This window comes from Gopherus evgoodei, chromosome 17, assembly GCF_007399415.2.
Source record: "Gopherus evgoodei ecotype Sinaloan lineage chromosome 17, rGopEvg1_v1.p, whole genome shotgun sequence".
NCBI classification, from domain to species: domain Eukaryota; kingdom Metazoa; phylum Chordata; order Testudines; family Testudinidae; genus Gopherus; species Gopherus evgoodei.
Window position 1 is genome coordinate 7932517 of NC_044338.1, and position 26182 is coordinate 7958698.

The 26182-nt window shown below is 44.6% G+C and overlaps 1 protein-coding gene across 6 annotated transcripts in view; it reads right to left on the bottom strand.

The window, feature by feature from the left end:
* The window catches only part of ACACA (acetyl-CoA carboxylase alpha), a 217350-nt gene that overhangs the window by 141703 nt on the left and 49465 nt on the right, over nt 1-26182 (bottom strand). For all 6 annotated transcript variants that reach the window (XM_030536766.1, XM_030536765.1, XM_030536763.1 and 3 more), the window contains 14 exons: nt 17790-17922; nt 16943-17081; nt 15902-16011; nt 15395-15476; nt 12633-12731; nt 11949-12055; nt 11168-11278; nt 9705-9914; nt 8834-9004; nt 7085-7246; nt 6221-6384; nt 1941-2091; nt 1237-1340; nt 262-343 (listed from right to left, as the gene is read on the bottom strand). In XM_030536766.1, the coding sequence (XP_030392626.1) occupies nt 262-343; nt 1237-1340; nt 1941-2091; nt 6221-6384; nt 7085-7246; nt 8834-9004; nt 9705-9914; nt 11168-11278; nt 11949-12055; nt 12633-12731; nt 15395-15476; nt 15902-16011; nt 16943-17081; nt 17790-17922 (1825 nt within the window). The remainder of the gene's footprint in view (nt 1-261; nt 344-1236; nt 1341-1940; nt 2092-6220; nt 6385-7084; nt 7247-8833; nt 9005-9704; nt 9915-11167; nt 11279-11948; nt 12056-12632; nt 12732-15394; nt 15477-15901; nt 16012-16942; nt 17082-17789; nt 17923-26182) is intronic.

Genomic DNA, 26182 nt, shown 5'->3' on the forward strand with positions numbered 1-26182 from the left:
GCAGTGATCTCACTGCAAGGGAACTGTAATGGAAGAGAGGGTCTCAGATTGGGGACACTGCATGGGAGACTGTGGAGAAGTTTCCAAGCCCACAGAAGCAGAGAAAATCCCCTTCCCGTTTTCCTTGCCGTCTTTGCCCACCACCCAGATTTTAACTTCAGCCTTTCTGTTCAAAACAGTCATTGCAAAGCCAAGACGGTGCCAAGCAACACAAGATCTCTCCAACCCACAGCGGAGAAAAGTCTCCGTATTGCACTGTACCTTTAGCACGTACTTCTTTCCATCATAGATGAGTTCAACATCCACTGTGTTCAGCAGTGTATGAGCAGGCAGGACCTGACCTCTGAAAGATGGACACGTGCAAGACTTTACCCTTCAAGTTCTCTAAATGGCCACTGGGGGCGGGGGATTAAACACAGCACACAAGCATTTGGAGGCAGCACTGGCATGGAGATTGGACATCTAAATCTTAAACCATCCCTCCTTAGGAGAGACATCACTCTCAAACCCAACATACGTTCATTCCCATTCCACAGAGACCTTGTTCTATCCCCCACCCAACCCACTTGCTTTGCTGATAGTGAACGATTTGCACTGAAACATCAAACACATTTACAGCACATCTTTGTTGCGGTCAGTAACAGCCCCATGTGATTAAAAGCAGCTTTTCACTACTATGCTCCTTGGATCCCTCCTCCAGAGCCAGGGGCCCCAAACATGGGCCTGGCAAGACTGACAGCCTCATTTGGAAAAGAAGTGTCCATGTCATGTCAGACTTAGTCTGAATTAAAATGTTATGGCTGGTCTCCCAAGGGCTCCCAATCCAGCTTGAAGCAAGCTAGAATGTTAGTGGGATTCTGAGCACTGGTAGAAGGCACCTGATGAACACCTCTGTAGACTTGGACTACAAAACAGGGACAGCACAAGCTTCACCCCTGCTGTCCCGCGAATGGGTCTCAACTCTGTTATGCATTCAATCCCGGGCCTTTCTCCTGAGACTGCTAACAATTGAGCTAATCAGCGCCACTTGTGGATTTTTCTAGAACACACATGGACATCTGTCCATCAGGCACTGGCCTGAGAATGCTAAACAGCCACCGAGGCCAGAGAACAGCCATCAGACGATAACAAGCTTTAGACATTTCTGGCCTGGGTTGCATTTGGGCTACGTACGAGTTGAGCTTTATACAACGTCAACAGTCTGTGACTAGTGCTAGCCGCAAAGAGTAATTTTACCTTTCCAGAGAGTGCAGGAAGTTGGAGACGCTGTTCCGGAAGCTCACGTCAGCCACATGGAGAGCCCCACACACTACCCCTAGCATGGTGTCAGGCCTCTCTGCCTAGAGGGAAAGGGTATGGGATGAAGGAAAACCTCAGTCTTTCCACATGCTCAATTCCTTCTGCTTTATCATCCCTCCATCCTGGCCTCTCCCTATTTGAGAGTGTCATTCATGTCATTATGGTCAGTTGCATTTGCTGTCCAAGGTAGAAAATCCCTTAAAGTTAAAATTATTGTAATACTAATGGTAGCCATACATGAAAGCAGGCCAGTAAGCAGGTCACCTCTGCGCTAATTCAAAGGAAACAATTTGAGTTTTATTCTCACTGGGCCAAATCCTGAGGTACTACATAAGTTTTCACTCGTCATTTGTTTAAAATTCCCAGTGAAAACAATAAGCCTGATTCTCAGTTACACTAATGGCCCTTTACAAGTGCTTAAGGACTCTTTATTCTGCCAAAATGGGGTAAAAAGGCACAGGGAAAATGAAAACTAAGCCTAATGCATTTGTTTCCAGAGTCCTTACTAAGGACTGAGTAGAGCATCACCATTGTTAAATCTCTGACCAGCAAGTGCCAAGCTTTCAAGATCATGCTTTCCTCCCCAATAAATCAATCCCCACTCCCCAAAATTTATAATCTCCTGAAACAAATGGGTATACCTGCACTTTCTCAGCAATGAGCCTGTCCAGCCAGCCAGTGTCAATGCTGTTGTGCTGGAAGCTTTCTGTCTCCAGCAGTTTAATCAAGTACTCAACAGTGGTTCGGAAATCCCCTCGGATGGACAGTTCCTTCAAAGCCACCACCATGTTTCTGAAAGGAAAAGGAATTCACAAACGGTGTCTCACTAATAATTCGTTGTAACCTGGTAAGCCTAGACAGTTACCACAAATTAACATCCCCAGTGAGTCACCTGGAAAAACAAGTTAGTCATGCCAAGAGCAGATGAAGTGTGTGTGCGCATGGGAGCAAGATGCTGCACGTGCATCATGCCTGGGAATGAGACATCATCAGCTTCCTCCAGCTTACACTTGGGATGTACCAGAGAAACTTATTTGGTGCTTTGATCTTTCTGATTTTCTCACTATTCTTTTCTACTCATCCTTCGCCCTGGCTTGATCGTCATTGCTGAAGATCTTGCAAATGCAGTTTCAGTGGAGTGAGAAGACCAAAAGCCAGATTGGAGTCTGACGTTGAGTCTGCATAAGGTTTCCTCTACAGATTGTACTTGAAAATTTACTCTTCCTACTGGATGTTTGCTAAAACTGTATTCTTCACATCCACACCTCTCAACTGTACCTGATTAAAAAGGTACTTCATCCACATTAGTACCAAATTTACCATCATCCCATACAAACCTGGCATTATCCCACTGATTATTATTATTGGCAATAGTCAATGCTGAATAATGAAAATGACATTATCTCTATACATTTTTACCTTTCAATCTTATTGGCTGTGTGAGAGACAAACTTCCAGGTCTCAAAGGATCTTCAAGTTATGAGACCCAACTTAAACCGAATGGAAGGGTGAGTTCTACTCCCTTTCATGTTTACCATAACCAGGGGTGGCTCTAGACATTTTGCTGCCCCAAGCACGGAGGGTCCACTGGTCCCGCGGCTTCGGTCCTGCAGGCACGCCTGTGGGAGGTCGCCGAAGCCACGGGACCAGTGGACCCTTCGCAGGCAAGCCACTGAAGGCACCTTGCCTGCCGCCCTAGCGGCGACCGGCAGAGTGCCCCCCGTGGGTTGCCGCCCCAGGCACGTGCTTGGAGCGCTGGTGCCTGAAGCCGCGCCCCTGACTATAACCCACAGAAAAACATTTCTGCAAGAAAAGCTCATAATATGACAACTCCACTGGAAATTATGTATGTTGAATATTTAGGATACTACTGGGCAAATGTTTAGTAATGTTCCATTTAACCCTTCAGAGAGCCAGCCTGTATGGTAAATGTTCTCCACACTTCCATTCAGCTAAACGTCAGGAAAATATTCCCCCTCTATGAATATTTATAAAATATTTAAAAATTGGTAAACCTTTCCATAGGTTTTGCAGAACTTTAGCAGGAGATTCCATTTGCACAGCAACTCTGTATGTGGTACTCATCAACTCTGGGTTCTTAAGCTTTGAGGATAAAACATTTGTAGGCAGCAAGAGCTTCTTAACAGATCACCACTTATAATAGGAAATTGAAAAGGTGACATAAATAACAAGGTGTAAACAGAAAAGCTCCCAAACTTGGGATTCAAACCTAATCCTATGACCCTGGGTGGTCAGCCCTCCCTTCCCCCAAGGCACTCTCTCCTAAGCAGCCACTCTTCTAGAGGAAGCGGAGTTAGATTTAACTCCTTGCTCATTGGCAACTAAATTACAGCTGTTATGAGGGATTACAGATCCCTTCCAAGAGGCTAGGTTTGCATACAAAACCAAAGTCACAGGTGGAGTTCATGGGGGTTCTGCATGAGGCACTTGTAGGACCAAGCCCTCTATAGATTAGTTCCTGGACTGCATTGCAGACAACTTTTTATTTCAGAAAGTTGAAAAAGCTACTAGGGGGGAAGCTGTTCTAGACTTGATCTTAACTAATAGGGAGGAACTTGTTGAGAATTTGAAAGTAGAAGGAAGCTTGGGTGAAAGTGATCATGAACTCATAGAATTTGCAATTCTAAGGAAAGGTAGAAGGGAGTACAGCAGAATAGAGACCATGGATTTCAGGAAGGCGGATTTTGGTAAGCTCAGAGAGCTGATAGGCAAGGTCCCATGGGAATTAAGACTGAGGGGAAAAACAACTGAGGAAAGTTGGCAGTTTTTCAAAGGGACGCTATTAAGGGCCCAAAAGCAAGTTATTCCGATGGTTAGGAAAGATAGAAAATGTGGCAAAAGACCACCTTGGCTTACCCTTGAGATCTTGCGGGACCTACAAAATAAAAAGGCATCATATAAAAAATGGAAACTAGGTCAGATCACGAAGGATGAATATAGGCAAATAACCCAGGAATGCAGAGGCAAGATTAGACAAGCAAAGGCACAAAATGAGCTCAAACTAGCTATGGGAATAAAGGGAAACAAGAAGACTTTTTATCAATACATTAGAAGCAAGAGGAAGACTAAGGACAGGGTAGGCCCACTGCTCAATGAGGAGGGGGGAACAGTAACGGGAGACTTGGAAATGGCAGAGATGCTTAATGACTTCTTTGTTTCGGTCTTCACTGAGAAGTCTGAAGGAATGTCTAGTATAGTGAATGCTTACGAGAAGAGGGTAGGTTTAGAAGAGAAAATAACGAAAGAGCAAGTAAAAAATCACTTAGAAAAGTTAAATGCCTGCAAGTCACCAGGGCCTGATGAAATGCATCCTAGAATACTCAAGGAGTTAATAGAAGAGGTATCTGAGCCTCTAGCTATTATCTTTGGGAAATCATGGGAGACGGGGGAGATTCCAGAAGACTGGAAGGGGGCAAATATAGTGCCCATCTATAAAAAGGGAAATAAAAACAACCCAGGAAATTACAGACCTGTTAGTTTAACTTCTGTGCCAGGGAAGATAATGGAGCAGGTAATCAAAGGCATCATCTGCAAACACTTGGAAGGTGGTAAGGTAATAGGGAATAGCCAGCATGGATTTGTAAAGAACAAATCGTGTCAAACCAATCTGATAGCGTTCTTTGATAGGATAACGAGCCTTGTGGATAAGGGAGAAGCGGTGGATGTGATATACCTAGACTTTAGTAAGGCATTTGATACGGTCTCGCATGATATTCTTATAGATAAGCTAGGAAAGTACAACTTAGATGGGGCTACTATAAGGTGGGTGCATAACTGGCTGGATAACCGTACTCAGAGAGTAGTTGTTAATGGCTCCCAATCCTGCTGGAAAGGTATAACAAGTGGGGTTCCGCAGGGGTCTGTTTTGGGGCCGGTTCTGTTCAATATCTTCATCAACGATTTAGATGTTGGCATAGAAAGTACACTTATTAAGTTTGCGGATGATACCAAACTGGGAGGGATTGCAACTGCTTTGGAGGACAGGGTCAAAATTCAAAATGATCTGGACAAGTTGGAGAAATGGTCTGAGGTAAACAGGATGAAGTTCAATAAAGATAAATGCAAAGTGCTCCACTTAGGAAGGAACAATCAGTTTCACACATACAGAATGGGAAGAGACTGTCTAGGAAGAAGTATGGCAGAAAGAGATCTAGGGGTCATAGTGGACCACAAGCTTAATATGAGTCAACAGTGTGATACTGTTGCAAAAAAAGCAAACGTGATTCTGGGATGCATAAACAGGTGTGTTGTAAACAAGACACGAGAAGTCATTCTTCCGCTTTACTCTGCGCTGGTTAGGCCTCAACTGGAGTATTGTGTCCAGTTCTGGGCACCGCATTTCAAGAAAGATGTGGAGAAATTGGAGAGGGTCCAGAGAAGAGCAACAAGAATGATTAAAGGTCTTGAGAACATGACCTATGAAGGAAGGCTGAAGGAATTGGGTTTGTTTAGTTTGGAAAAGAGAAGACTGAGAGGGGACCTGATAGCAGTTTTCAGGTATCTAAAAGGGTGTCATCAGGAGGAGGGAGAAAACTTGTTCACGTTAGCCTCTAATGATAGAACAAGAAACAATGGGCTTAAACTGCAGCAAGGGAGATTTAGGTTGGACATTAGGAAAAAGTTCCTAACTGTCAGGGTAGTTAAACACTGGAATAGATTGCCTAGGGAAGTTGTGGAATCTCCATCGCTGGAGATATTTAAGAGTAGGTTAGATAAATGTCTATCAGGGATGGTCTAGACAGTATTTGGTCCTGCCATGAGGGCAGGGGACTGGACTCGATGACCTCTCGAGGTCCCTTCCAGTCCTAGAGTCTATGAGTCTATGAGTCTATGAGAGCACCCGAGGAGGGTTTTCACAGTGAGTTACTTCCATATTCTAACCACTTTCCTGGCTACTTACGAAATGGCCTCCTCACGGTTCTCTCCCCAGGAGAAGCAGTGACCAAACTGAGAGTCAGCATATTCGTGAAGCCCCCCTGCAGCAGCAACGCTGAAATAGCCCCAGACATTCTTATTGCTGCGGAAATTCAGTTCCTGGACTGTTCCAGAGCTGGGCTTAAAACCCTACAAGGAAATATATTAAATGGTTACGCACCCTAAAGGAAAAGTAAACATTCCAGGAGTAGTATGCGCTCATCGGAAAAAAAAACAAACAAAAACAAAAAAAAAAAAAAAAACACCAACTGGGAGTTGTTTAGGCTAGAGATTAGCAGCACTTCCCAGTACTGGGATATCACATGCTAGGTAACGTCAGGCTGCATCTACACTGGGTAGGAGACCTCCAAGATAAACCCAAGTGCTATAGGAAGTGATGTAAAAGATTCAATACAAATGCACCCACACGTGTCTAAGGAGTGCTGAGATGCAAGAGATGCCATCCTTGAGAAATGACAGGAAACCAAGGTCTATCCAAGGTCTTTGTTGTCATTAACCTCTTAAAATGTTAGCCAGCTATGATGCACATGGACATACTTTGTGTGCGCGAGCAAAGAGTTCAGGAGTAATGGAGTTCAAGATCGTGAGGCATTTTTTACAAGAGTAAGAGTATTATTTTGATCAAGGGATGGGGAAGGTTTCATCCTACTATATAATACTCTCTATGGCTAACTTCAGCCAAAAAAAGGATTTCTCTCTCAGTTCACTTGAATTTGGTATAGAACGTTCTGGGTTTGATCCTTGCTGACAACTGTGCATGCAGGAACATGGCTCATTAGAATGATATACCAATACTACAGAAACAACAAACGCTAAGTGCAGCTTTTACCTCATCTGGATTTTCACTGGTGATACGAGCAGCAATCACATGGCCCCGTGGACAGGGGACGTGGGCTGAGTTCTCAAAGTCAATGGGGACATCTCCCCAAGGAGACACACCATACATTACTCGGATATCTTTGATCCTATGGAGGGGAATCCCCATGGCAATCTATAGGAGAATATAAAATATAGTTAGCTAAGTTTTACTTCTCACATAAGTTTCATTTCCCCTAACCTTCACAGGTTCATTACACCCATCTTCAGTGGTGGCTGGACACTGGTTGTATATATTACTGTGATTCCAGGGCTTGCTTTCTAGGCATAAGGTCACAACTCTTTACCTCAGGATGCACCCAATAATAATGTTTTGCACCTCTTCACCTGTCAGTCTCAAAGTGCTTCATGAAGATGGATGAAAGTCATCTTTGTTTTACAGAAGGGGAAATGGATTCAGAAAGGAAGCCATTTGCTCAAGCTGACATGGTGAGTCAATGAAATAGCTGGGAATGGAATTCAGATGACCTGACTCCCTGTCCTGTGGTCTGGTCACTGGCCTATATATAAGGCTACCCTGTCTATCTGAAAGATGCACATTTCATCAGAATCTGCAATACAGTCAAGACAGAGACCATGCTCTTCATGTAAATCCAATATGCTCCAACTCAAGACAGAGGGCTAAATCTGGCTGGCAGAATCGCAAAACATAGGGCTTGTGGCTGCTCATTTCCAATAACTGCAGATGGAGGACAAAGTTAATTAACTGTGGTGTCTTCCTGCCAGTGGAGTCAAACAAACAATTACTTTTAATCTACCTGGGAAGAGACAGGTAAGAAAAATGGCAAGGAGCATTTAATAAAATGTATATGCTACTATGGATTCTGGCGTGTTATCATCACGGCCCTAACTGTGTCACTAAATTTGAGCAGGGCTGAATGTGGAACAATTACTACAAAAGTATGAAGACAGAGAAGCTGGCCTGATTGGCGTAAGTTTCAGCATCCTGAGCTGATCCTTGTGGGCAAAAGGATGCTTGATTTTAAAAGCCAATGATGTACAATGACCTGTGCATCTCTGGGCATTCAGGCATGTGAAACAAAAAAGCCTCTCTTATAAGTCAGGAATTTTTACCAGGAGCTGCAGGAATACTGCCTTTAAAAAACCACACTAAGGATGCCAAGAATTACCAGATTCACTGGGCAGTCCGGAGAAAGGCCTTGCAACGGCTCCTATTTCTGGGAAGCCAGGGAATAGGTACCAAGAAGCTCTGCGTTCTCACATGCTGTGCACATGAACCGGTTGGTTTATTGTATAGAAGCTTGTTGAGTATTTGGATGAGGAATGTAACGATTCCACTTTGGGGGATATTAAATATCAACAATGCTGTTACCGGATAATGTTGCCAGCAATTTAAATATATTTCTTAATTAGATATAAACAACAATTTGAGGGGGCACTACTGGGTTAAAACTATTAAAGACAAATTTTCTTATTAGTGTTGCATTTAATAGTTCTCTTGTTACTAAGCCAAGCCTCATGCTTTCCCTGTCATCAGTGACTTGATCACCTAACGTGTACATGATTCATCTGTAAGAACACTGCAGAGCTGAACACTGGGAGTGACCCAGACAGGAGCGTCCACCCTCACCCCCCCCAGACTCTAGTGGAACCGGTTATTTGTGCTCAGACCTCTCCAACACCCCATACTTTGAACACCTTTAAATGTCTCCACAGGTATGAAGCCTGTGTTGTGACTCACCTGTAACTGTGCTGCAGGCAGGTTGACGTCAGCCACCATCTCTGTGCAGGGGTGCTCCACCTGCAGGCGGGGATTCAGCTCCAGGAAGTAGAAGCTGCCATCCTGGCTATAGAGGTATTCCACTGTACCAGCGCTCACATACCCCACCATCTTGGCGAGCTTCACTGCACACTAGGAGATGAGATGGAGAAAATGTTTAGCCCATATAGATCATGGTCAACCACCCTTTTCATTCCACCCACCCAATCCACATCTCACACTCTTATTGGAATTCTAGAATAGCCATTTGCTATCCCTGTAAAGTTTATATAGTTGGAATCTGTCAACCCCCTATTCCTCTCTATGAATGTGTCAATACAAATTCAAAACATCACTGACCACTTAGGGGAACTAAACATCATATGTCACAAAAATGTTTCAAGTCACATGGGCCTCTTTCTGAAAAAATGGATTATGCTTGGCACAGCAGGGGCTGGAGTGGCGAAGTACCGTATACACACTCCGTATAACAAACCCACAACCATGCAACTACAGAGTCAAGCATTCTGAGATCTCCAAGAATTTGACAAGTTTTTCAGACACATTCACATGCTGTATACTCAGGGATCATTTCTCCCACTATTGAAATGCAGCCACTTCTGGAATGGAACTCTGCAGTTGTTTGACAGCACACACACAAACAGTTCTGGAAACATGAGTGCTAATCTGTACATACTAAGATTGCAACACTGGATCCTGTGCTGCTATTTGAAGAGACTGTCACCATTCTTGGTTTTTTTTGGAATGTCAGAGAACTGGCTCCTTCTGCAGGCAGAGTATCACTTTTCTTCGCAAAAGGCAGGGAAAGTGGAATTCACAGAACCACACGCACCTGTTCCATATGCTCAAACACCACTGAGGTAGCAATAGTTGCAGGAGCCTCTTCGATGATCTTCTGGTGCCTGCGCTGCACAGAGCAGTCACGGCCAAAGAGGGAGATGGCATTGCCGTACTGATCCGCAAGGATCTGCACCTCCAGGTGGCGAGACTGCTTGGCCAGTCTCATCACAAAGATCGGTGAGCCTGGCACTTCAGCCTGAACCTACAACAGAGACAACATAATGCAAACCAACTCTCCCTCCTATTCTGACACGCAGTCAGGCTCCTTCAACCGCCTTTCTGTAAGAGGCCGTTAATACTGCAGAGTACTGACACAGTCTTACCTGTATGACCAAACGTTAGAAATCTGAATGCTCTGCATTTCTATTTCCATCTGAGAAACTCAAAGCACTTCACAGACATTAATGAACTGAGCCCACAGATGGAGAAATGGAAGCACGGATGACGTAAGTAACTTGGCCAAGGTCACAAAGGAATTAAGTGGCACAGCTGGGGATACCAACAGATCCCAGAAATCTGATTCCCAATCTTGTACTATTATGAACAGACCACCAGGCTGCCCTTTTAAGCTCTAGCCCCAGGAAATAATATTAGAGGTGCAGAATCAACAGTCTCATCAAATCTTACAGGAGGCATAGGAGCGTTCTGTAATGAAGTCTCACATAGCAATTTTCAAGTTGAACAGAACATTTAACCATCTCAGTGCTGTCTAACACAGCAGGCATATGCTGGTATGCTCACGGGTCTATTGGATCCTGATGGAAGTGCTGCCCTGCCAATGGAATGGTGATAAGTGAAAGAACACCACTGCCATCAGTTACTAAATGGAAACTACAAGTGAACCCAGCAGTGAAGCATTTGAACTGAGATACCAATCCAGAATGGCTAATGCAGCACATACTAACCCCAGAGCACTGAGGAAAACAGTTCAAATAAATTGAGACATCAGGTTCCTGTAGAAGCCTAGGGCATTTTCTGGGGGAAGAAAATGACTAGGATTTGCCCTAGGCCATTCATTGCTGGAAATACCCTGTGCTCCAGTGGTGTATAATTACAGTACAACCTCCATTATCAAAACCTCCCTTATCCGCAAGTCCCTATTATCTGAAACAGGGGCACATTCCTCAGCATCTGTTAATTACATTTGGAACTCCTTCTATTATCAGAAACCACAGCAATCACACTCAGCACCATGATATTTGGTTAACTGGTGTTGCATTGGAGTTACTATAGTCTTCACAGATATAGGGGCATTCTAGTGACATACTCATGGCTATAAAGCAAAGTTTGGCAAGACCCCAACAGTTCAGAGCAGCAAGACAGGTGTTGATGGATAGTACAGTGCTTTTATGTCCCTCAACATTCCTGGATAAGCTCTTGCTGAACTGTGCAGAACATCTACAGTGACCTCCACACTAGAAACAAGACAGCACAAATGAATGGGAAGAGATTTACCTGTCTAAAGAGGTTGGGGAAGTCATCTGCATTGTTAACTTTCCTGATTCCTTTTCCTCCTCCTCCTTCAGAGGCCTTGATCATGACTGGGTAGCCAACTTTTTCAGCTGCCTGAAGATGGAAAGAGAAAAGGATTACGTACAAAAGCTGTTGAGCAGCCTATGAAACAAGTTAGGGATTTCATTCTTTTTCATAGTTTCAAAGTTTGGGGTCAGAAGGGATCACTGGATCATCTAACCAGACCTCCTGCATATCACATGCACTTAGGATAATCCCAATAACTTCAGTAAACCTAAAGCATTCTAGTCCTCAGGAGATTAAACTGTTGTCTACCACAGTCACAGAAGAAGAGAGACCACAGAACCCAGACCTCTTCTAGTTCTAGAAAGGAAGGAAGGAAATAAAGAAGGGTTTAAAGGAGGAGTGAGCAAACCAGTTTAAGAAGAAAGCAGACACTCTCTGAACACTGATCCAGAAATGAAATAGAGCCCTCACTGCAGTACAGTTTTGTACCCATCTGCCCTTCCTAATTTTCATGCACCTGTGCACTTCTGCTTCTGGTCCTACCCAGGAGGTAGGATACCAGATATCTTGCATGACAGAATCTTGTTCAGAGGATTTTCAAGCCCCAGTTTTGCTCAACTGAGAAGTTTGGCTGAGCTTTGAGAATTCCTATAGGGAATCAAACCCCTAGACTCTTGAGGTATGTACCCATCACTGGCTTACATCATTCTTTCTGAAGTGGGCCAAACCAAAGACCACCCAAGTAGTATCCACCTACCAGCAGCCCATCATCCACATCTTTCACGTAGCCTTTTTCATACAGCTCCTGGGGCACATTTAAGATGCGCTTCTGAAGGTCATTCTCCTGCCAGTCCACTCGGAGGCCTAAAATACAAACAACATCCACGAGGTAACAGAACACTGCACCTTTCACACGCATCACCTTGTCATTCCCCTATAAGTCTTGAGAAGGCATTTTGGTTCTAGGTGCAGCAACAAAAAATAGGAGACAAAGGAAGAGGGAGCTTTGGGATGTGGGGAACCAGCTGCCAGACTGACAGCCCTAGAAAGTGAAGTCCTTTCTCCACAGAACAGTTATAACAAAAGCAGTATCAGCACCAGCATCTCAAGCTTAAACTGGAGGGAGAACAGCCCAGACTTTGAGCTCTTTGAAACTGAAAAGGCAGCTTCACCCTGACAGAGTTACAATTAAAAATGAATGAAAGTTCAGTTTTTTTAGAACATGGATATTTGGCTAAATGTATCTAAGGTATATTCTGCAGTCACGATCTACACCTTGGGTCGCACAGGAGTTGTTATGCCTGTAGATTCACACACAGCACGTGGGCCATCTTCATAGGAGATTTTTCAATGCACTGATGTTTCCTGAACTTTCAGGGTGCCTGAGGGAAGGACAATGTAACAATAATCTTCATGGTACGAACAAGGATCAATTTCTTACCACTGCCGCTCCATGGGAGAGTTGGGATGCCTGCAGTTTGGGCCACTATGGAGGATGCAATTTTATCTCCTAAAGCCCACATAGCCTGGCTTGGAGGCCCTGCAATAAATAAATAAGACCCATGAGGGAGATTACTCAGAGAAATCAGGCACCAAGGAAGATCCAACAGGGTATAGTCTAGATTATGTTATGCTAGTTGGGTAAGAAAATACTCTGCTAATGATGGTCTCTTGGAATGGATACTATGGGCCAGATCATGGTGTGGTGTAAATCAGCATTGCTCTGTTGAAGCCAATGGAGCTATGTCAATTTACATCAGCCAAGGATTAAAAAAAAAAAAAAAACATTCAAATTTACTGTACCACAGGTTCTCTGAGAAGGAAAAAGTTAAACACTGCAGTAAGGCAACCTGATGGCACTTCACAGCAGCAGATGTGTGGGCATACACAAAAATGCTATTCAAGGAGAACAACTTCCAAGAACCACTACCCTCACACACTCTCCCCTCCAGCAGGGTCTGGCGTCTACTTGATCAATCAATTCCCATTAGTGCAACTGACATGAGGTGCATAACTCAAGACTCTTTTCTATCATGGTAATTCAGTTTCTCATTTATAGCTCAGTTCTGCAGACCTTACAAAGGCAGAACTTGGACTGACTTTACTAGGAGTTTTGCTTGCATGGATTGCACCACGTGACTGATAAGAGTTTTAAGTTAGAGGTGGGCTTACTGTCAAACTTCACATCCACACTTCCCTGAAGTTCAAAAAGGTGTTCTCTGTGGTTTTGTTTCAAATTATTAGAGAGAAAAGACCAGTCCCAAAGTTCAGAACTGGGTATAAACATCCCTAAAGTAGAGGGTTGGGATGAACGTGTTCAGATCAGGACTTTTAGTCTGGGTACTCGGATCGAAGTTTCACCCAATTTTCAAATCCTAAAATAAATATCATATAGTCCATCACATAATATGACTTCTAGGATATGCACTACATTGCATCAAAAACAGTCAGGCATTGAGTTATCTGTAACATTGGCTAGAATGCAAAACCCCCTACACTCTGGTCTGAACTCTACTTCTTCAATAAACCCTTATTACAAACTCAGTCTTTAAATTAACAACAGAGATATTTTTCCTCCCCTCTCCCCACTTTAACAGCAATGTTTTCTAACCTCCTATCTCAGCCTGCACCTGACACCTGCTCCATTCTGCCAATGATGTGTTGGAAAACCCGCCCCTCCCTGAACCAGAGAAACTGACAGTTTTTAAGTTCAGTTCAAGACACATGAAAGATTTATTTTCTCCCAGAAGTTGTCTTGAATAAAGAAAAAACTATAAAATTTGAAGAACCAGCATTAGAGGTGGGCGTGAACTGAAGCACTCCTGGACTTTAGCAAATTTCAGATCCAACTTAATCAGCTCAGGCTTTGCCCTTATAAAAACCAGCCATAGGCTGATCAGAGCCACAGAAGGTCCTTTGTAGATGGCAAGTTCTATGGATGTGCATGGCAATAAATGAAGTGATGAGGTTGTATAGCACTTCCATCTCCCAATCTTAGTCTTTGTACTGACCAAAATCTTCTCTAATCCAACAGAGTGTAATCTAGCCTTTTCTTGGGGCCTTCAATTAATAGGTCTACTCAGTGATGAGCTGCTAAAATCTTAACAACTGGTTCCCTATAAAAAGTCCTGATTTAAGTGATGTGCCACAGCATGTATTTAGTGTACTAATAGGGATACCATAAGTCTGTATTTTCCCAGACAGCGATTTAAGAACTGAAAAGCCTGACATGTCCAGGAAAATACAGATGTACATTAACCCTACCTAAAGTTCTTTTTTAAAAAGATGGGTCTGAACTAGATATGAGCTCCTTTTCACATATGTGGGTCCCCGCCGCTCCCTTGGGGTGTGCTAGGGTGACCAGATGTCCCAATTTTATAGGGATAGTCTCGATTTTTGGGTCTTTTCTTATATAGGCTCCTATTATGCCTCACTCCCTGTCCCGATTTTTCACACTTGCTGTCTGGTCACCCTAGGGTGTGCACATGTGTGGGTCCCAGCTGCTTCCTGCCCCCCCAATTTATGCAGGTGTGCAGGGTTACTGCCCTGAGAACTCTAGGGCACCAGTGGACATGGGGCTGGCGGCAGACAGGGACGTGGGGCAGGGCTAGCTGGAGGCAGAGAGTGTGACACGGGCTGGCTGCAACAGGGGCTGGCTGTGGGCAGGTGATGAAGACAGGGGCTGGCTGCGGGCAGAGGGACAGGTACTCACACGGGGAGAGTGGCCGGGACCAGCCCGAGCAGCAGGACGCAGCCGGGAACCCACCAGGCAGCAGCAGGAGCCCCAGCGCCAGAGGTCCAAGGAGCAGCAGCAGCAGAGCCAGGAGGCAGCCCACATGGCTCCCACAGCACAGCACAGCGCAGCACCCCCCAGGACGAGGAATTACAGGCTTCCCAGCCAGAGCCCATCAAAGCTTCCCTTGCAGGGAAGTCAGTTAACAAGGGGTTCTAAAACCGCTTCTAAATTTAACAACCGGTTCGTGTGAACCGGCTCCGGCTCACCCCTGGGACTACTCTAGACTTCATCATTAGGCAGTGTGGTCCACCCCCCAAGATGCATTCTGTCAGTCTTGCATGGGTAAGCTTTAGATTGTTGCTCTTTATTTTAGGTCCTGGATTTTCCATCTCTCCAAGACCACGTTTATAACTGACTTGACAGCACTGGCCTGTGAGAAACTGCAAATCAAAAAGAAATGTCCTTACCCATGAAAGCAATTCCATTTTTGTGGAGGAGTTCTGGTAGTTTGGGGTTCTCAGAGGCATGCCCCCAGCCAGCCCACACTGCCTGGAGAGGAATACAAGGCAATTCATTCCTTACAGTTGCAAAAGCAGTCAGCAAACCATCAATCAATCAAGTGGGTGCTCTGAGCCTTTCCTTTCCTCACTGAACAAGTTTCAATCCCTCATCATTCACACATCAGACAGGTGCACTGCATCTCAAAAGACAAGTCCCCAAAGAATGACATGACAAGGAACTTTGGAAGAGGATTCAAGTGCAGAGTTGTGCTAAATACCTGCTCAAGTATTTACATCTGGAAAATCTGCCCCATTTCACTGCTCAGCACCTTCATTGCTCAAAAAAAACCTGCTCATTTTCCCCAGACCATTTCTCTGACCTTACTTTCCTCAGATGTGGCTCATTATTCACGGACAGAAAAAACTGCCTGATTTTGCCTTTTAATTCTAAATGTGATCTTTGCCCCTTCTCACCTGCACTGGAATCCGTTTAGCAATATCAAGAATGAGTTCCACATTTGCATAGTTATTGTTGTTTGTTCCTCCTGGCACTGGGACATAGTGATCTGCCATTTTAATGTACTCTGTGGACACAAAGAGAGTCATATTTAGGACACATCCAACTGGCCTCGTTCAGCCTTAAACCCTAAACAGTTTGCAGGTTTTATTCCATTGACTCAAGCAGCACTCTGGATTTGTCATAAAAATAATAAGCACAAACACAAACAAACACACATTTTACCGAGCGATTTTATCTTCCAAGTATTTCACAGATGATGATGATCAATTTATCATTTAAGCCTCCAAGCATTCCTGTGAAATAGTTCCATATTACCCCCCTCTCGCCCTCCCAATTTAAAGGTGAGTGCTGAGGCTAGAGTCTTCTGGCTGAAGTCACACAGCAAGTCATTGGCAGAGCCAGGGATTGCATCCAGGAACCCTAGCTCCCAGCTTCCTGCTTTGATTACTAGATCACACTGCCCTAGTCCCCTGTTCCAACAGCCAGATCATTCTCCCTCCAAAAGGAGGCCCTCAAAGACACTCCTTATTCACAGCTTGCTGCATTTTTAAGGCAGTGAGAAAATTAACACTTCAGGTGTAACTTTTGTGAGTCTACAGTGCATTCAGCTTAACTCTTTGTACTGAAGGAAAATACAAGTGATCTCAAAAGGCCTCCTGGTTTCAGACAGAAACTAAGCACTTGATTAAGTGTTTATATACTTGTGTCAAATCTAGGAGTGAAAAAGCAAACAGAAACCATGGTACGAGAGGGGAAATATTCCCATCAAATCTGAAACGGCCTTAAATCCATGACTCAAGAAGTAACTCCAAAGACCATCTGACTGGGGCTTTGCATTCTTTATAGTTTCAGATAAAAGCGTTTAATCTCCTCCCAAGTTAACTTGTCCCTTGATGGGTGAGCAAAAATATGCACTCTGCAATATGCATATTGCCCATGCATAAAGTTTTGAATGGAGGAGGGGCAATTTCCCCTAACAGGTTATTACAGCTCACCTGCATTCGCTTTCAGATCTTCAGGAGTCACCATGACGACAAACCTGATCGCACGCTCATTTCGAAACATCTCATAGGACCAGCGTCGGATGGATCTCATACATTTCACTGCCGCAATCCCATTATTGGCAATAAGGACCTAGGTGGATTAGAAACAGGGTGGAGAAATAACCAGAGGGCAATAAGAACTAGGCAGCAAGGGAGAGAGGACATTCAAATATTTGTTTTTCCTGAGTACATTTCATCTGACTTGTCGGTTAAGCCCTTTCCCCAACACAGTTCAACAAGAGCATTCCCTTCCACAGCAATCAACTCAGAAACCAGCCCTTGGCTTGACCATTAAGATTTGAATGTAATATGATTCAGTTTGCTTTAAGAACAGGATGGGACACTGGAGCAGGACCAATAAGCAGCCAGCAGCACCAGCTGCTAGTACATTTGAAATGAGTTCTTGTCAACTCCAGGGAATAGGATGGGGAAGGAGCCTGCCTCATTAGACCATTAAAACTAGAGTGGAGAAAGCACTATAAAAATATAATCCCACTACAACAGCAGAGAGACCCTGGATCATTCAATAGCCATCTCTAACATCCGAGAATCATAATCTACATCAATTTCATCAAGCCTCATGCTTATTGTCACAGGAGGCTGAAGTGACAGGATATTTACCTAACATGGCAATAAAAGCAAAAGAATCATTGTTATAGGCAGAAATGCAGCTTTCAGTTCCAGAACTCTCAATATTTGGCATTTACTAGCCTGTGAGTCCTGTGATACACGGATAAAATAGCTTGACTGAGGTGAGCAGGGAAACAAAAAGCACAATTCAGCAGAGCTAGTCACTTACCTTCTCGATAACTTTATTCCCCCCAAAACGAGTAACGAATTCTGCAGGGGAGGCCACAGTGAAATCCCGCTGTAGATCAACTTTCTTCCTGTCCCGGCCTTGCTTTACAAGGTGCAAGCCAGACATACTGGGCCTAAAGGAAAGAAAAAAGGTGACTCAGCTGACTTGTGGGTATAAGTAGGTAAATTTCACAGATGCCCCAGTGGGCAATTTTTAAAGTTTCCTCTGTGCAAAATTTTTGATGGTGATTGGCAGAACTGTTCAGTCTCCAGGCCTGAGCACTGACATGACCTCTATGAGAACTGCTTACCAGATGCATGCAATGGTCAGATTGTAGGTGCTGGTCACAGGGGCCAGTAGAGGTGAGAGGGGAAGAACTGACTAACCAGTACATATATAAATTGCTAGTTATGTCCCCACATGGAAAGACAAGAGTTAACATTATCCCAGCATGACGCTGATTAATACATCTAGGGAACCAGAGTAGTGATAAGAGGAGACAGGGTCCATCTTCCAAATGTAATCTACAAAACAAAACAAAAACTCCAGATCTCTAAAGGAAAACTTTCTATAAGTCACTGCAAAAAGTCTCTATTTGTAACTCTTAGCTGACCAGTTCGTCAATACTTCCCAAATCAACCAGTTTAGTTCTACAGCAACACACAGCTCTTCACTATTATCCCTCTTTGCTACAACCACCATTATTCCAAAAGACAACGGTGGCTCATAATACTTTGAGTCAATAAAGTCTCAAGTTCTATTAATTGAATTCTTAGTTGGCATAATTAGTGCAAATAGTGAAGGAGAGTCTTGTGGTTAAATGAAGCCTATCCCTACCTCTGCCACAGACCCACTGCATGACTATGGCCTGGGCTACACTAGCGAGGGGGTTCGAACTAAGATACGCAACTTCAGCTACGCGAATAGCATAGCTGAAGTTGCGCATCTTAGTTCGACTTACCTGGCAGTCCTCATGGCGGCGAGTCAACGGGTGCGGCTTCCCCGTCACGCCACTTACTCCTCCTGCCAAGGTGGAGTACAGGCATCCATTAGCAGATCGATTTATCGCGTCCAGACAAGACTCAATAAATCGACCCCGATACACTGAACACTACCCGCCAATCTGGGGGGTAGTATGGACATGCCCTATGAGAAAATCATCGCCCCTTTCCTCTGCCTCAGTTTCCCCAGACAAACTGCAGATAAAATCTGTCCACGCTTCCCAAGGGTGATGCAAGGCTTAATTCACTAAATATTTATAAACCACTCAGATTCTCAGGCTGAAGATCTAAAACAATAGCAAAGGATTATTCTTGCATGTGTCTGTATCATTGCACCTTTACTGGAGCAGTAAGGACATTTATGTCTGATTTTAAAAATAGCAGCGTAGAGCCTCAGGCTAGAGCACAGGCTCCAAGACCCTTCTGCCCTGCAGGGTTTCAGAGATGGGCTCCAGTGGCAGCCCAACTGCTTACACTGCTATTTTTAGCCCATGGAGCAAGCCCAAGTCAGTTGACCTGGACTTTGAGAGTCACTGCCATGTGGCTTTTTTGCCGTGTAAACTTATCCTCAGTTTCTTTTCTTCAGATGTTCCCTTTCTACAAATGCACCTCAAAATCTCTGTCCTCAGCGTGATGAGCTGGGGATGACTCATGTAAATCCCAGCACACCATTAATAGTTGAATAGCTTCAGTAATTACAGGTTCCATTTCTGTTTCTGCCCTAAAGCCCCATTTACACCCATGTTAAATCTGTTACCTGAAGCTGTTTTAAACCAGGTGTAAAACAGAGCAAGACCAAAGTTTACAGTGACACCAATGAAATGGCCCATCATCTGTAAAACGATCTTTCTATGTTACCTAGTTGTTTCGTTGTTTCGTCACTTCCTAAGGCTATGGCTACACTACAGCTTAAGTCGACATAAGTTATGTTGCTCAAGGGTGTGAAATAGCCATACACCCCAGAGCGACATAAGTTAGGGCATGTCTTCAATAGCAACGTTAAATCTCTGGCGGTGGCAGCGCTTTAACGTGGCTGTGTAGTCACGGCATAGCGCTGGGAGAGCTCTCTTCCAGCACTATAAAAAAACCCACCTCCACAAGGGGCGTAGCTGGCAGCACTGGGAGTCGTGTACGGTCTACGCTGGCACTTTACAGTGCTCAAACTTGCAGCGCTCAGGGGCAAGTTTTTTCACACCCTTGAGTGCGAAAGTTGCAGCACTGTAAAGTGCCAGTGTAGACAAGCCCTTACACTGACCTAAGCACCAGCGTGGACAGCACTACGTCAGCAGGAGAGCTTCTCCCGCTGACAGAGCTGACACTGGGGATGGAGTAATTAAGTAAACAGGGGAGTTCTCTCCCACCAGCTTAGAGCAGCTCCACTAGAGAGCTTACAGTAGCACAGCTTCATCGGTGCAGCTGCGCCACTGTGCGCTCTTTAGTGGAAACACAGACCTGCTGCATCTGCAGGTTCAGCCAATCGCGGCTCCCCCTGTCCACGGTTTGCTGCTCCAGGCCAACGGGAGCTGCAGGAAGCGGTACAGGCCGAGGGATGTGCTGGCTGCGGCTTCCCACTGCCCCCATTGGCCTGGAGCAGCGAACCACGGCCAGTGGGAGCCACGATCGGCAGAACCCTCCAGACACGGCAGGTAAACAAACTGGCCTGGCTCACTAGGGTGCTTACCCTGGAAAGCCGCATGCCAGACGTTGCTGACCCCTGCTCTAGACTGTATGCACATAACCCTGGCCCATTTCTATATAAGAATAGCCTGTGCCTAATTGAAATGATCTAGCTAACCTCTTTCTTTAATTCAGCATCGCTTGGCACTTACGGGGGAAGCTGGATGCCAGACTCCGATCTCCAAAATCAAATGTATCTATTTGCACATTACTAAGAATGCACATGGTTTAAAATCCTCTTACGTGAGCTGAAAGCCAGAAAAGGCCAGCCTTAAACACAACCAAATTAAATGGCTGCGTAGACGTGCCAACTCCCATTCTGAGTTACCTCTCCTCTAGCGGGACTATATGTGGTGGCAACTTGTGCACAGCACCAATCCTTACCCCGGCCCGTTACATAGGAGCCTACCACCACAAGCTGGTTTAGTCAGCCATGCATACTCCATACATAGTGCAGTTCTTTACAAGGAGGGTGTATGTTATTAGGCTTTTAATTAGATTTTAAAGTTTTTTTACAGTATCGCCCACATTGCCTGATGGACACCTCCCCTCCCATTCACTATTGTGCAGTCCTTTCCATCTCCTCATGTACTTTTGGCCTTTTAGCCGCTGGAAACTAGGAGGATAGCCAGCCAGCTGCATACACACCACCAGCACATGCTCTGCGGCCTTCCCATCGGCCATGGCACACAACTTGGGAACCCCTGACCTAGTCTGGTTACTGAAGAGTTGGTGGCATTGCTCAATGCCACCGGGGAGGCGGGAGGGAAGGGAGCAGACAAGATGACCTTTTAATACTGCAACTTGCCAGAAAAAACAAGGTCAGTAAGGAAAGAAAAAATTATAGACACAGCTAGCAAGTTTGGGGTGCCTAAGCAGTATAGAGGACCAATCAAACTTATGGCAGCCAATCTGGCGTGAACCCTACATAACAAGCCACAAATTATAACCACAAATCCTAATTTCAAAACAAACAAAGATATAAGTGTCTCAGCTAAATAGCTTAAGGATGAAATGTTAATAAAGTCCTGCATGTACAGTAGCTAGAGCTAGTTTGTAGTAACCTGCAGAGCCAGGTAGATATCACAAAACAGGGGCATTTCCCAAAGAAGCCTTTTCTATTATTTATTATTATTACTGTGTATTATTTACATAAAGTACACTATCCTTTACAGACTAGATAAGGAGACACGGTCTCAATGTAGCTTAAACATGCCACACATTCAGGGATAGGAACCAGAACCCAGATAAATACAATCATGAGCTGTATTCAGGAGGAAGAATGGTCTCTTGGTTGAAACACTAAACTGAGATTCTCAAAATCTGCCCTCAGTTCCTAGTTGTCACACAGATATTCTGTGTGACCTTATACAAGTCAGAATCCCTTTGCACTTCAATACGTTGTGTATAAAATGCAGCTGGGGGGCTTTATTTTTGTTCTTTGTTTATACAGCACCTAACACAATGGGGTCCTGGTCCATGACTGCAGCTCCTAGGCACTACAATAATACAAATAAGTAATTTCCCTCTCCCCTCCTCTTTTTGAGGATGTTCTCTATTTGGGCTACAGAGTCTTTGAAGCAAGGACTGTCTCTTATTAGGTGTATGCACAGCTTCTAGCACAACAGGGTCCTGACTTCCATCAAGACTGCTCTTACTACCATAACACAAACAACAAAAACATTGATCGTGTTTGAAATTCAGATCCAAATTTGCAGCTTGAGCCATTTTCTGACACAGGGGGGAAATTTCCATTGCCAGGAGACACAGAGGCCTTGCTGGTGAAGAGATCCACAACAGAAGGTTTCACAAGCCAAGTAGATTTTTATACTAATTCTGAGAACTGGGAAGTTGTTCCAAGCAACAGGAGGGAGACATGAAAGGAGGCATGAAGCCAAGAATGGGAAGAGGCAAAGGAGGCAGATAGGAGACAAACCCCTCTGAAAATCCCAGTCCTAAACCTAAGAGAATTAGGCACCAAACTGTAGTAAATCCACCTCTCCATGAGGTGGCAACTAGGTAAATGGAATAATCCTTCTATCGACCAACTGTGATTACAATGAGAGTAAGGTTGACTGAACTACATCACCCAGTGCAAGACAGTTTTCACAATCCTGAGTGATGTTGCTAGGTCAACCTACCTTTCAGGAGCAGACCAGGCCTAAGAAGAACCAGGGCAAGAAGCATAGAAGGGGGAAAACAGATGAAGGTGGGACCAGAGCTTTATTAAGCCATATAAGATCTCAAAAACAGTAAATTAGAGCACAGCAGTGGAGAAATGGGGCTTGCACTTGTATATCTAGTATATACATTGCACAGCAACCTAGGTCTGAAGAGGTCACTCTTGATGACATGGTTATTGTAAACAGGAGAACTAAGGGACAAAGTACAAATTGTGTGTCCAATCCTGCTTATGCACGTGAGTGGTAGTCCCACTAGCTTCAAATGACAATTTACAAGCCCACATTCTCCCCCACACAAATGTTTGCAAGCCCAGGGCTTAAATATTCAGAATAAAACATACCGCTTGCAGGTATAGCTCTGAGTTTATTTAGTGACAGGCAGCATACTGAAACATGGAATCTAAATACTAATAACCGAGACTATGTATCAGCTCAGGGCAGAAGAACGAAGCTTTTACTTTTTTGGGAGGGTGGTTATTGGAGTGGGAGTATTATCTCACGTGAAAGAGCACCAAACAGAGCAGAAATTATCCTGTGCAAGAACAGCAGCCAGCCCAGCTGCATGCAGTTACAGTCTAAGTTACCTGGCAAGGAAGGCCAGCAAGTCACTTTGAACACAGCTGCAGCATGTGGTGGTGCCTTGAGAGCCCCTGTCTAGAAACTCTGCTGTTGCAGTTTTGGAAGCCGAACTGAAAGTCGTTCAGCAATTCAAAGATCTGCCCCTTTCACTCTGACCATATTTACTTTCTAGCTATGACACAATAAAGCCTCTTTTGCAAAAATTGCATCCCCAAATGCGTCCTATTAATTAAGGATTCCAAGGATAATCAAATCACGATTGAAAAAAAATTCAGGATCCAGTACTGATTTTCCAGAGCAAAGACTCTAACCCTCTCAGTCCTGTGAAGATGTCATTTGTAAGGTCCGACCAGATCAGTAAAGCTGGAGCAGTTCTTACCTTTGGAGCATGTAGTACTTGACCTCTTGAGTTTCCTTTGCAGAATCCTCCATGATGGTCTGCTAGAGGGATTTCCAGATTTTGACTTTGTTTATGACTCGCTTACAGTAGTTGCTGCTGCAGCTCTAACTCCAGAAGGAGAAAGCCACAAAGTGCTTCCTTTGAATTTGTTATGGTCTCTCTTGGAACTAGATTTGAACAACAAGCATTTCCCTGATTGCCTCAGATTTTTAACCTTTGCCTCTCACTTCCCCACCCTCTTCAGTCTCTCTCTCTCTCTGCCCCTGTGACACATGGGTGTATATACTCAGCTGGGGTAGCAGCGATCACTGATTTGCATTTGAGAAAAAAGAGTTGATCAGGAAGGAGAAAGAAAATATCTCCAGGTTATGTAATTGGATTTAAGAAACAGCATTGCTGCGGCAGTTTTCATGCTGCAAAATGGCTTGTCATTGCAATGATCATTCTCTGCTCACACTCACTAGAGTGAGGTCACTTTAGAAGACACTTTAGATTCCACAGTTTCCCTTTTGTCAGGAATACATGTCAAACACACCCAGAGGCAGTGCCTTGCTGGATACATGGATACTGGCCAGTGGATCAGCAAGCACTTGCTCAGAAGTTGCATGGATGCATCAGGAAAAGGGAGTGTACTGAGGTGTTCCTTTTTGAGCAATAATCCCAGAGAATTCCATCAAGCTGAACAGATTGCTATCTAGATCAGGTTGAAAATAAAAAAGTCAGCATGCTGAGCAGATGACACAGAATACATTTCCACGGTTAAACAGATAAGAATCAGATGGGAAGTTTCTCCAGTCATATAGGGAATGATGGCATGGATTAGACAGGACGAGGGATGGTCCAGTGCACTAGCCTGGAACTCAGCAGACTTCATTTCCCTGCCGTGCCACAGGCTGCCTGTGACACCTTCAGCAAGTCCTTAAGTCTTTCTGTGCCTCAGTTCCCCATCTGTAAGATGGGGATAATGATACTTACCTAGCTCCCAAGGGTACTGTGAGGAGCTCTCAGTTACTATTGGGATGGAAGCCCTGTAAGTACCTAAGATCGACAAACATGAGCATCAAGCACACCCAAAAAAGGTACACTGGGGACCTCTGAGCCAAAAACCGTGAGAAATGTATGTGTATGTAGCAAAAGGTACAACAACATCCTGCTCACTGTGAAATCAGAACTAGATGCAGAAATTGGATTCTGTATTCAAATCCTGAAAAGTACAGAGACCCATCTCCAGTCATCACATTTTAAACTAGTACAGCCCTGATCCCAGTCTGCAGAGGGTCTGCCAGCACGAGTGACGGGAGGGAAACTATAGAATCATCCAAAGATCATTTCAATAAGGACGCATCCACAGCAATTAGTAGAGTTACTTGGCCTTTACAGCTCTTAACATGGTGCCCTCAGAAGCTTGAAGCAAGACAACAGGGTGTCAGAGCAGTGAAGAGCTAGGCCAGTGCATTGAGTCAAAGAGAGGAGCTAGGAATAGGGGTACATGATGAGGGAGGTATGTTCAGGCAGAAAGTCCTGTGTGGATAGGGTGACCAGAGGTCCCAATTTTAAAGGACCAGTCCCGATATTTGGGGCTTTTTCTTATATAGGTACCTATTACTCCCCACCCCGGTCCCGATTTTTCACACTTTCTATCTGGTCACTCTGTGTGTGGATCCAATTTTCCTGAGCTTTATCAGTAGAAAGGTGGAAGAGCACAATGCAACCTTGTGGCTGCAGAGAAGGAAGCAGATAGAGCAGCTGGAGTGCAAGGGAATCTCTTCTGACTAGAGAACAATGAGGGCAAAAGACTTAGTGGAAGGCTCTGAGCTGCAAAAATTTGGATCTGGATGTCAGCCACCCCCCCCAAACAGAATCTGGGGAGTTCAGCTCTGGAGATTTGGTTTGGTCCTTTGTACAAAAGCCATGGAATTTGGCTGTGTTCTGGATTTGACATCCAAAGTTCGGGGTGAGTGCTCAGATGCTGGTTGTGCGGGAACATGGCTGCTTCTGTCCCTTCCTGACATGACAGAGAAGGAAGGGAAGAAGCAAGCACTGAGGGGCTGCTGCTGTCAGTTCCTTTATCAGTAGCAAGATTCCTTCAGGCTACAGGCAACGCTCACGGAATTGCTCCAGGCTGCTCTAAACCCAGCCACACGCTGTTGAGATGGGGAACCTGGGATGCCAGGGACCCAAGCTGCTTCGCCTACCCCGCTCAAGATTAACGCCCACCCTTTCATCCCAGCATTAACAAGCATGGGCACAGCAGATGCAATACTTCTTCTAGGGTGCAGGCCTGTTTAATCACTTCGTGACTAATGAAGCAACTGGCACGTTCACCCAACAAGCATCACTTCCACTGATGGCCTTTGCTTGCATTGAGTGCTGATGACCTTTGGAGGCAGGGCCACACTACAAAATGTATCAGAACTACAGAGCTAGTCAGAAAAATTGCCACAAAACATTTTTCCCATAGGAATTTGCCAATATTGAAACGTTACATAGAAACAGTCTAATTTCAATTATCTTCCAGGGGAACCCAGGCAGGATTCTAATGGAAGCCTGCCT